Below are 12,682 nucleotides of genomic sequence, written 5' to 3'. Positions count from 1 at the left end.
GAGCAATGATTGACTGCAGGGCCTGTGTCATGAGAAAGTCGATTATCTACTGTTCTTGACACTAAATAATATTGTTTGCCATCAGTAGAGACTTTTCTATATTATGTTTGGCAGGGTTTACCTGCCACTTACGGGCGGTGTGTGTTCCTGTGTGTTGTGGCCTCTTGGTGGTCGCTGGAAATTCGGACTTGCAACGTCTCCATTAATGGACACTACTATTTTTTTGTTTTCCTGATTAAAGAATATTTGCGTTTGATAAATATGGTTTGATCCACTTTTGGAATTTGGAGCGATTATTTCCTTAAGAATTTGCCCGTTTCTGCATGCATCTGTCACCACGCGCGTTGTCCTGAAAGACAAAACGTCGACTCACAAAGGGTGTCAGTGTGTTGTGCCGATAGTATTGTCCAGTGACCCTTCCTTGCGCAAATGGAATGAGGTTCGTGCAGCCATAGTGGCTCCACAACCGATCCACTGCCAAATCTGTCATGAGGTCTGAGGTTGACATTGGCTTGACGTCAATTTCGACGTCGCAAGACACGACCAAGCCTCTCAAGGAAGTGCAAAATGATCAAAAGTCATCTAAAAAAAATGACATGTGAACATCTACGATTACCTCAGTTTCGACATTGTGTACACAATTGACGTCTGTTGGCAATATGACGATTTGTAAGGGGTGGCAAAACGTGGCCGTCGAGCATGGAGATGAGCTGCATGTAACTCGCCCTCCAGTAGCCTGATGGAAGTTTGCAGCAATTTATTCGCCGTTTGAGCTCAATTTCGTTGATCTCGGTTGCGCTCTTGACGTTGACATGGGACGCCCGAACGGGGTCGATCGTCAACATGTTGGGTTTGTTGGTACCTGTTCCATAGGATGCTAATCACCTTGTGACTGTAAAACATTGAACAATTCCCTGATCCCACACTGCCGAGAACACACAGTGTTAGTGAGTGTGTTTTTTTCCACGTTTAAACAATACGCCAGCTTTATCACGCCGGGGGACACCAAAAATACAGGCTCCGTACTGTGTATTCATACGGGATTCGATACCGGGTCTTCTTGTGGCGAGCGAATGCTTAACCACTTGACTACCCCATCGCCCCTAAGCCACGGATCGGAACTTGCCCATATAATTCGGGATAGATAAACCGTAATTCCCCTTAGCTCGTAGCTTAGTAACAGTAATACCGTCCGGATTACCAAGTTGTGTGTAATTAACACAGCAGGCAAATGCAAATTACGGTAGTCGTCACAGATGTTCTACCACATACAAAATCGCATCAAAACGCGGGTCTGTACCCGCGGGCAGATGACCATGGAGTATGATGGTCACCGTGTCGGATTAACGAGACTGATTAATGAGTGATTTCAGCAAATCCTTGCAAATTAGGTGTGTCGGAGTCGGAGTGCGAGACTGTCGGATTAACGGGTCTAAACAGCACTGATTTAATCGGTTCCCATCATTTGTGTCGGATAAAGCCGATTGTCGGATAAACAAGACTTGACTGTATATCTGCGACTGCCGGCGTGACATACTGCCCGTTAGTCAGATAACTATTGACTCCCGTAATCAGATATATTAAATTACCGACGATGTATTACCCTATAGTACTCCTTCCACCCTTCAGTGGCTTCACCCTAGTGAGGCTTGTAGGCAGTTATGTGAACCCTGCAATATTAGAATCACAGAGAATATGGAAATATTTATTTACCCGGTGACATTTAACAAATCATTCATCAAAGGGAAATTGAACTGTATCTAAGGCAACCATCTCAAATCAGGTCTAATGCCTTGCAGACATATATAACCCAAATACTTATACCAGTCACCTAAACCACGTTGTTTTTAACATAGGATACGATTTAAAAATCTTTTTAAAAAAATGATAATACAATTAGCTTAAGACACATTCGTTATATAAACTTTGATTTTGTAAATTCTCATTGTCGCTCAAAGCACCTTTCAAACACGACTTTTTTTATGTATGTAAACATCAACAAGTACGATTAACGATCGATTTGTTCTGTCTGCAGGAAATCTTATCTCACTATCTACACAGATGTTAATTAAATGACGTGTGTATCTTATGAAAATGAACTCTGAATATAAGAATATACATTTGCTAGAGTTATCAAATAAATGTCATGAGAAAGTTGGGTGTATTAAAGTCAGCCTGAGCGGACAAGGCATGTTGGCGAGCACACTCTATGAACAACGACAATACTCAGTGCATGCTGGCTCAGATCGATACGGGGATGTTCTGAGTCGACTGATTAACCTCACATCACACCTGTCATCGCACACAATTGTTTAATAAACCCTTACAGTGTAGGACACCCAGATAACCGAACGTTTAACAATTTGCCCGCTCTTTTATCCTCCTCCCCGAATCATAAACCCAGGAACCACTTGGTTGTTATACTAGTAGACTTCAAGACAACCAGGAGAGATTGCATCGATTTTTCATTGACAAGTTTAGAGAGGCGTCATCTCCGATTGGTCGTTGCCAGAGCAACGGGTTGCGTCAAATATTCATTAATTCCGTGTGGCTCTTCCTTCATAGGGCGGAACCCTGGGGTTGTACGACTGTGACACAGTGGACGAAGCACGCTAACCTGCACGTAGCTGGGACTATATAATCTCGTGTTGTGTTGGAAACATCTGTTTGTCAGTTAAAGTCAGGAGATTACCTTTATCGCGGATTATTATCTAGGCCAATCAGTTGCAAGTCACTTCCAAAAGACAGGTGAGTGTATGGCAAATCTATGTGCTAAATAATACAATGGTGGTGAGGTTGTTTGTGTTGATTTCCTAACTCATGTTATTGAATTGACTCTGTGTATTATGAGAAGATGACCACCACATAGTGGCTGATGACCCTAGCTGTGTACGAGGGCTGGGACAGAGGGCGATAGAGTCGATGTTGCCACCATATGGGATCTTTTCTGACGTCTGTTGCTATATTGACACTGTCAGTTGACTGTTTCCATAAGGGGTAGTCACTGACATAGACGTTCATTCTGCACAAAAATGTGCCTGATAAGGATAGGGTTTTTTTTATGATGATGTCATAATTTCGATTTCCTAGTTTACTTTCGCCTGACGTGTTACCGAATAAAAGGCATTTATAATGATGTCAAATCAAAACAATACGTTAGTTGATTGTTCTTGTCATTATTTCGATTTCCTAGTTTAAGTTTACTTAATATGTTCCTGAATAAGACAAGTGATATTGTTATTATTCAGTTCAAGATTATGTCAATTGAAACTTTTTAAAATTTTGATTTCACAGTTAATTAAGTGAAAAGACCTTGTCATCGTGTGTGTTGGGGGCTGTCGGGGTATAGTCACTCCACGTTTTTTGTTAGTATTCCATTATAACCCCAAAGACTTAAAATACACTGCAATTTTACTGAAATGTAAAATAAAGAAAGAAGGTCCCAGTCTATAGGCATTTAAATGTACAACTTAAAATATAACCTCAAGATGGTATAGGACAGATTTCCACAACCCGACCAGCCCCACCCCACGTGACGTTACTGTACAAACAGTTTAGTTTGAAAATGTCATTTCTTTCAAACATGCTGGAACAGTCTTACAGACTTTTGGGGCGATATTTTCAGTACACTGTTATCCTCGCATTGCTTCTATTGTTTTCCTTCCTCGCATGATATACATTGAAACGTTTTTTTAGACATTTTACACACATTCTGTAGTCTATGTAATCTGAAGTGTATATATTGTAAGCATATCACCGCTACTCTTCAACAAACCTGGCTGAATATAACCTCATCATGACGGCATACTTTAACATAAACTTATATTGGCTGTACGTGGTGTTACGATGTGATAATCAAAACAATATCTTATACGTAAAATTACATTTGAGAACTATTAATTGGTGAATGGCCCGGTAAAGAGGCTAATTTGTCGCGTAATACGAATTCGGGAAAATCCAATCGCTTTCCATCGCATCCTAGACCGAATGTTGAACACCCAGCTCCATCAGGTGTTGACAGGTACGCCATGTTGTACGGGTTTTAGTCAGGAAAGGTGTTAACACCAATATTGTATACATACCTTTTCACAATAATATATAACCTGCCACATTCCACCCCACAACTCCGGGCTTGTTTTATACCCAACCATCGCTTGCTTGCAAGCATGCAAACATATTGCAGTACTTTACAAGAATTAAGTCCCCGTACTTCAGCGCAATAAAAGAATATAGGGTCGACTTTAGCAATCCAAACCTTTAATAATGGTTGGTATGGAATGGGTTCAGGTTTCCCAAGAGGTTTTAATACACAGTGCCGTGTTAGCGTAGCTTGCAATGCTGTATTGGTAGTGTGTCCAGGAAAAAGTCACATCCACGTATTTGTAAGATGTTACACGTAATACCATCATTCCTTAATGCCACAGCAAAATGTAGTGTTTTTGCAAACACATATAAAAAATCCATCCAGCATATCTACATTTTAAGTTAGAAGTGGCAGCACGGGAGTGTTCATCTACCTAACGACGTACAAGTAAGAAGCAATGTAACATCACCATGACACCAAGTCTCTGCAAACGTTATCTCTGACTGACATACTGTTACAGTTATTTGAAACCAATAAATGTCACGAACAACTCCACCCAACATTAAGAACATTATCATGAATTATGTTACCAGAGGCCCAACAACTGTATTGCCTTCAGCGTGAAATTATCATCTACTCGCCACACAAAAAAAACTGTGCACACTCATATATATATAAAACAAATTAAAAACTTCACATTTTTAACAGTAATCCCATATGTGATATAAAACGGACAAATGTATCAGAGAAGGCAATTTTTAATCATTAATGTCCAAAGAAGGATTTTAATTAACGGTGGTAACCATAATTTGTTCCAAGCACCTACGGTATTCGGTTATAACATCAACAGTTTAAATCATAAGTCCCAAGCACGAGAATATGATGGCACACAAGTTCAGTAGCGTGTTTGGCCACCATGTGCGTTGACAACTGCCACACAATGCCTCCGCATGGACCTTGTGATGCTTGTGAACACATGATTGGGAAGACGACGCCATTGTTGCTGCAAAATGGTGCCAAGATCTTGCAAATTCTGTGTTTGGTTCTGGAGAGTGCGCAGACTTCTGCCAAGAGCATCACAAACAGTCCGTCGACTACAACCCATCGTCTTTGCGACTTCAGCTACGGAAGTTCCCGTCTGCAACATGCCGATGGCACGTTCACGTTGAACATTTGAAAGGCGTGGCATGACAAATGGCCGTAAAGACTTTTGTTTTCTTGTATTTTTCTTTTTTTTGTTAATGACTGCTAACAAGTATGGCTGAAAACACGTTCGGTATTATGGCCACATGACCAGTTGCACGTGAAAAAACACTTTTGCCACTATAGTGCTGTGCACATGATTTTGATCGATTCACCTGCACAAAAACGGGTGTTATCTGAAGACAATACGTGGCCATTACTGTTTAAATACACAATAAGGGCCCACAATGATAACTGGTCAACATGTTAAAATTTTATATATTTATTGGAACTACACGTATACACAAATACAGATGTAAACACAGTAATAAGTGACATGAACTGAACAAATATGCGTGTGTTACGTTTCGTGACGTCAGTGGTTTCCGCATGGGCACGTGCAACACGTTTGTGTATGAACCGCACATCATGCCACGACTCACGACTGCACAACGTCACGAGATTGTCCGTGGGGGAATGTCCCAACGTCAGGTAGCAGCGCATTTCTATTGCCACCGAAACACCAATTCAGCACTCTTGAGACGTTAGCAGAACAATAATGAAGTTGCCGATCGCCCATGTGCAGGACGTACCAACGCCAAGACAGGACATATGCACACGGGTGACCCATCTCCGGCACAGGTTCCAGGCTCCTGCCCAGACCATTCCAGGGCTTCGGCCTATCCACCCCAACACTGTCAGGAACCGCTTACGTCATTAAGGGAAAAGACCTATCCTGACGCAACGTCATCAACAAAACCGTCAAAGATGGTGCCGATATCGTTATGCTCAAGCCTTTATCATGGAGAGAAACCGCTTTGGGGGTGGTTCCATGGTGATTTGGGGTGGGAAAAGTGCACGTCAGAGAACCCCTTTAGTTGTTGAGTTTGGTTGTTTGTTGTTTTACGCCACACACAGCAATATTCCAGCTATATGATGACGGTCTGTAAATAATCGAGTCTGGACCAGACAATCATGAGCATCGATCCACGCAATTGGGATCAACCAAGTCAGCGAGCCTGACCACCCGATCCCGTTAGTCGCCTCTTACGACAAGCATATTCGCATTTTACGGCAAGCATGGTTTGATGTAGACATATTCTACCCCGGATCATCACGGGTCAATTGTTGTTCTGGGCAATTTGACAGGTGTGGGCTACATAGATCAGATTCTCAGACCTGTGGCAATTCCGTTTCTTCAACGTCATGTCCCAGGATTGACATTCCAACAGGATAATGCCCACACGGCAAGTGTTGCTATGGCCTGAAAATTCAAAGGATTTTGCCCTTAAGTGCATGACTGGGATGAAATGGAGCGACGTCTACGCCGTGTACCAAATCCGCCTGATAACGTTCGTTATTTGGCAGCAGAGTTTCAGGTATTATGGCAAGCCATACAACAAGCCCCCCGTGCCCATTTGTGTAGACGATATAGTGCTGATATCGCTGCTCACGGTGGGCATACCAGTCACTGAGTTTGTGACATTGTTGTTTGATACCTGCCCCTCCATTTGTACTCGTAACGTCAACGTCATGGACATTATACATGCTGTTCTGCCGTCTTCTTATGTTCTCAATATCCACCTATTACGATTTACATGGAAACTTTTCATTGTTGTTATATTTTCACATTCAGAAAGAATTCTAACAAAGCACAGTTTCTTTTTGCGAGTAGTACCGTTAATGCTATTCCAACCCTAGGTTTATTGGCATAACGTAATTATGCTGGAGAGAAACTCGCATGTCATGTATGATTGGACTGCCTATAATTATTGCATCCAAGAGTAGAGTCGTTATAACCACTGCAGGAGTTTATTAGTTGTTCGTCCTTCATTGTTTTCTTGGCCATGGATTGTGACTGTCAGTTAATATCCTATTTTGGAAGGTATACAGACTTGCATGTATTGCTGCGTAGCTCTATCAAAGCCAGGACGATACTTCAATGACTGTTTATGATGTTAAGATCAATGTGAGATCAAACATTAATCTCAATCATGTTTTAATCAGGTTTCATTATAAAGGCGTATCTGGAATCGCTATTTTCCATTACCCTGCCCGCCGTCATCAGTTGGGGTCTCGCTATTGTGCTTTGTGTATTCTATCCGAGTGTTCCATCCATAGGTTCTATCCTTATCTCCGTTATTGTGAGTGTGTTTGTTTGTTTGTTTGTTTCAGCCCAATGGCCTTGGTGGTCATCAGTCTGGTGTTGGGACTCTGTGTGGGGGCCTTTTCAGCTCCTGCCCCAGACACGCCCAAGCAAATCGACTTGCTCATGCCCCACGTACAGCCTAAAGTTGTAAGTAGAACAGACACACAGTACACACACTCATGGAACAATCCGAGTCACTTTAAACATGTACTATGCTAAGAAAGATTGTGTAAGAACCAAGAACATTTCATTGTTTTAGCTCATACAATATTCTTATTACGACAACAATTAGGAGCTTAGGGGTAAATAGTAACTCACACATACTATTCCCGCATGTGAACAATTGGGAAGATTGCCCAAAGTGGTGTAACAATCATATCACTTATCCGTTTTGCTGGAAGCTATTGGAACTACAGTGGTTACAATGCTTTACCGATGGCGTGTCTCCGCACCCAGACGTTGTGTAGTCAGTCACGGGATTACCCAGCCCAGAACTAATTTTGGAGGAAATAGTAAAGTAATACAAAATTCACTCGATAACACACACTTACTCAACAAGGTTAAGATAAGAACCCTGTTTCCTTACACTCGGGTCAAAGAGTGAGTCTAGGTCTGACACATCCATATAATCTAAGTACATCTAATCGGATATTAACACTGTCTCTTTCTCAGCCGGACACATACCTCTGTCACGGGATGAAGCTGAATTCATCGGCAACATACATAAGTAAGTTGAAACATTTCCACTCCACCAAATCATTGCTTGTGGTCCGCATGATATCAATGTTCTAGCTTCGCACGACCAAAGGTCGATGTGAGCTTATGGTATGTCTGTGGACTGTCTGTCCGTCTTTTACTATGAAACTTTCAAAATGTATTATGATGCGTAGCAGGACAATGGAACCTTTCATAACAGTTAATAGGGAACAGGTTATTTAATCGTTCGCCAAAACCACATGAACCAGAGAACTGGCACGTCACGAGGATTTGTAGAACCCTAATGCGACCTGGATGAAACAATATTGTTCAAACTGTGGACAATCTTTAGGTTTCATAATCTCAGAAACCACAATGCCAGTTTTTTTTCTTTTTCTATTGCTACAGATTTCACTGCACGTGACGCATGTCACCCATGTTGTGGAGAGCTACAGTGCCTTGGCACTTTGTTTAAATTTCTATTATTCGTTTTCCCCAGCAGTATGTTATTACAACACGCTATGCGTTGTAACAGGGAAGAAAGTCGATTAATTCATGCATCATTTGTTTTTTGTGTACCCAGTATTTTGAGAACCTCACATATGTAACCTCCCTACATTAATCTGCCCCCTCTCACCCCCAGCTGGCTTCATCCCCAACGCCAACATGAACATCGCCCACCACATGTTGCTGTACGGATGTACCTCGCCAGGGATGAAGAAGCCGGTGTGGTAGGTATCTATATCTTCACGTTATGTCAAACTGTAGACCGGTTCAGTTAAGTTTCTTTGTTGTCTAACACCGCGATCAGCAATGTTCCAGGTACACAGTGATGTAGTGAAGGATACACAGTGATGTAGTGAAGGTTACACGGTGATGTAGTGAAGGATACACAGTGATGTAGTGAAGTATACACAGTGATGTAGTGAAGGATACACAGTGATGTAGTGAAGGTTACACAGTGATGTAGTGAAGGTTACACAGTGATGTAGTGAAGGTTACACAGTGATGTAGTGAAGGTTACACGGTGATGTAGTGAAGGATACACAGTGATGTAGTGAAGGTTACACAGTGATGTAGTGAAGGATACACAGTGATGTAGTGAAGGTTAGACGGTGATGTAGTGAAGGATACACAGTGATGTAGTGAAGGTTACACAGTGATGTAGTGAAGGTTACACGGTGATGTAGTGAAGGATACACAGTGATGTAGTGAAGGTTACACAGTGATGTAGTGAAGGTTACACGGTGATGTAGTGAAGGATACACAGTGATGTAGTGAAGGATACACAGTGATGTAGTGAAGGATACACAGTGATGTAATGAAGGATACACAGTGATGTAATGAAGGATACACAGTGATGTAGTGAAGGATACACGGTGATGTAGTGAAGGTTACACAGTGATGTAGTGAAGGTTACACAGTGATGTAGTGAAGGTTACACGGTGATGTAGTGAAGGATACACAGTGATGTAGTGAAGGTTACACGGTGATGTAGTGAAGGTTACACGGTGATGTAGTGAAGGATACACAGTGATGTAGTGAAGGATACACAGTGATGTAGTGAAGGATACACATTGATGTAGTGAAGGATACACAGTGATGTAATGAAGGATACACAGTGATGTAGTGAAGGATACACGGTGATGTAGTGAAGGATACACAGTGATGTAGTGAAGGATACACAGTGATGTAGTGAAGGTTACACGGTGATGTAGTGAAGGTTACACGGTGATGTAGTGAAGGATACACAGTGATGTAGTGAAGGATACACAGTGATGTAGTGAAGGATACACGGTGATGTAGTGAAGGATACACAGTGATGTAGTGAAGGTTACACGGTGATGTAGTGAAGGATACACAGTGATGTAGTGAAGGATACACGGTGATGTAGTGAAGGATACACAGTGATGTAGTGAAGGTTACACGGTGATGTAGTGAAGGATACACGGTGATGTAGTGAAGGATACACAGTGATGTAGTGAAGGATACACGGTGATGTAGTGAAGGATACACAGTGATGTAGTGAGGGATACACAGTGATGTAGTGAAGGATACACGGTGATGTAGTGAAGGATACACAGTGATGTAGTGAAGGTTACACGGTGATGTAGTGAAGGTTACACGGTGATGTAGTGAAGGATACACAGTGATGTAGTGAAGGATACACGGTGATGTAGTGAAGGATACACAGTGATGTAGTGAAGGTTACACGGTGATGTAGTGAAGGATACACGGTGATGTAGTGAAGGATACACAGTGATGTAGTGAAGGATACACGGTGATGTAGTGAAGGATACACAGTGATGTAGTGAGGGATACACAGTGATGTAGTGAAGGATACACGGTGATGTAGTGAAGGATACACAGTGATGTAGTGAAGGTTACACGGTGATGTAGTGAAGGTTACACGGTGATGTAGTGAAGGATACACAGTGATGTAGTGAAGGATACACAGTGATGTAGTGAAGGATACACGGTGATGTAGTGAAGGATACACAGTGATGTAGTGAGGGATACACAGTGATGTAGTGAAGGATACACGGTGATGTAGTGAAGGATACACAGTGATGTAGTGAAGGTTACACGGTGATGTAGTGAAGGTTACACGGTGATGTAGTGAAGGATACACAGTGATGTAGTGAAGGATACACAGTGATGTAGTGAAGGATACACAGTGATGTAGTGAAGGATACACGGTGATGTAGTGAAGGATACACAGTGATGTAGTGAAGGATACACGGTGATGTAGTGAGGGATACACAGTGATGTAGTGAGGGATACACAGTGATGTAGTGAAGGATACACAGTGATGTAGTGAAGGATACACAGTGATGTAGTGAAGGATACACGGTGATGTAGTGAAGGATACACAGTGATGTAGTGAAGGATACACGGTGATGTAGTGAGGGATACACAGTGATGTAGTGAAGCATACACGGTGATGTAGTGAGGGATACACAGTGATGTAGTGAAGGATACACGGTGATGTAGTGAGGGATACACAGTGATGTAGTGAAGGATACACAGTGATGTAGTGAAGGATACACAGTGATGTAGTGAGGGATACACAGTGATGTAGTGAAGGATACACGTTGATATAGTTAAGGGTGCAAGGGTACGCTGTTGTAGTTAAGGGTGCAAGGGTACACGTTGTAGTTAAGGGTACAAGGATACACGTTGATGTAGTTAAGGCTGCAAGGATACACTTAGATGTAGTTAAGGGTGCAAGGGTACACGTAGATGTAGTTAAGGGTGCAAGGGTACACGCTGTTGTAGTTAAGGGTGCAAGGGTACACGTTGATGTAGTTGAGGGTGCAAGGGTACACGTTGATGTAGTTGAGGGTGCAAGGGTACACGTTGATGTAGTTGAGGGTGCAAAGGTACACGCTGTTGCAGTTAAGGGTGTAAGGGTACACGCTGTTGCAGTTAAGGGTGGAAGGGTACACGCTGTTGAAGTTAAGGGTACAAGGATACACGTAGATGTAGTTAAGGGTGCAAGGGTACACATAGATGTAGTTAAGGGTGCAAGGATACACGATGTTGTAGTTAAGGGTGCAAGGGTACACGTTGATGTAGTCAAGGGTACAAGGATACACGTAGATGTAGTTGAGGGGGCAAGGGTACACGTGTTGCAGTTAAGGGTGCAAGGGTACACGCTGTTGCAGTTAAAGGTATAAGGATACACGTAGATGTAGTCAAGGGGGCAAGGGTACACGCATTGCATTTAAGGGTGCAAGGGTACACGCTGTTGCAGTTAAGGGTACAAGGGTACACGTAGATGTAGTTGAGGGGGCAAGGGTACACGCATTGCAGTTAAGGGTGCAAGGGTACACGCTGTTGCAGTTAAGGGTACAAGGGTACACGTAGATGTAGTTGAGGGGGCAAGGGTACACATAGATGTAGTTAAGGGTGCAAGGATACACGATGTTGTAGTTAAGGGTGCAAGGGTACACGTTGATGTAGTCAAGGGTACAAGGATACACGTAGATGTAGTTGAGGGGGCAAGGATACACGCTGTTGCAGTTAAGGGTGCAAGGGTACACGCTGTTGTAGTTACGGGTGCAAGGGTACATGTTGATGTAGTTAAGGGTGCAAGGGTACACGTAGATGTAGTTGAGGGTGCAAGGGTACACGTAGATGTAGTTGAGGGTGCAAGGGTACACGTAGATGTAGTTAAGGGTGCAAGGGTACACGTAGATGTAGTTAAGGGTGCAAGGGTACACGTAGATGTAGTTAAGGCTGCAAGGGTACACGTAGATGTAGTTAAGGGTGCAAGGGTACACGTAGATGTAGTTAAGGGTGCAAGGGTACACGTAGATGTAGTTGAGGGTGCAAGGGTACACGCTGTTGCAGTTAAGGGTGCAAGGATACACGTAGATGTAGTTAAGGGTGCAAGGGTACACGTAGATGTAGTTGAGGGTGCAAGGGTACACGTAGATGTAGTTAAGGGTGCAAGGGTACACGTAGATGTAGTTAAGGGTGCAAGGCTACACGTAGATGTAGTTAAGGGTGCAAGGCTACACGTAGATGTAGTTGAGCGGAGTATTGCGGTAACACATGGAAGGTGT

General features: G+C 42.7%; 1 protein-coding gene across 2 annotated transcripts in view; it reads left to right on the top strand.

Annotated features, from left to right (window-relative positions):
• Window positions 1-2,555: 2,555 nt before the first annotated feature.
• The window catches only part of LOC139477440 (probable peptidylglycine alpha-hydroxylating monooxygenase 1), a 33,862-nt gene continuing 23,735 nt past the window's right edge, over window positions 2,556-12,682 (top strand). For both annotated transcript variants that reach the window (XM_071260017.1, XM_071260016.1), the window contains exons 1-4: window positions 2,556-2,748; window positions 7,442-7,562; window positions 8,088-8,142; window positions 8,755-8,842. In XM_071260017.1, the coding sequence (XP_071116118.1) occupies window positions 7,446-7,562; window positions 8,088-8,142; window positions 8,755-8,842 (260 nt within the window). In that variant the 5' untranslated portion in view covers window positions 2,556-2,748; window positions 7,442-7,445. The remainder of the gene's footprint in view (window positions 2,749-7,441; window positions 7,563-8,087; window positions 8,143-8,754; window positions 8,843-12,682) is intronic.

The sequence above is a fragment of the Haliotis cracherodii genome, unplaced genomic scaffold (assembly GCF_022045235.1).
Source record: "Haliotis cracherodii isolate W230 unplaced genomic scaffold, xgHalCrac1.p SCAF_1, whole genome shotgun sequence".
NCBI classification, from domain to species: Eukaryota; Metazoa; Mollusca; class Gastropoda; order Lepetellida; family Haliotidae; genus Haliotis; species Haliotis cracherodii.
Note: the sequence above shows the minus strand (reverse complement) of the source record. Positions and strands in the feature narration are given on the sequence as shown.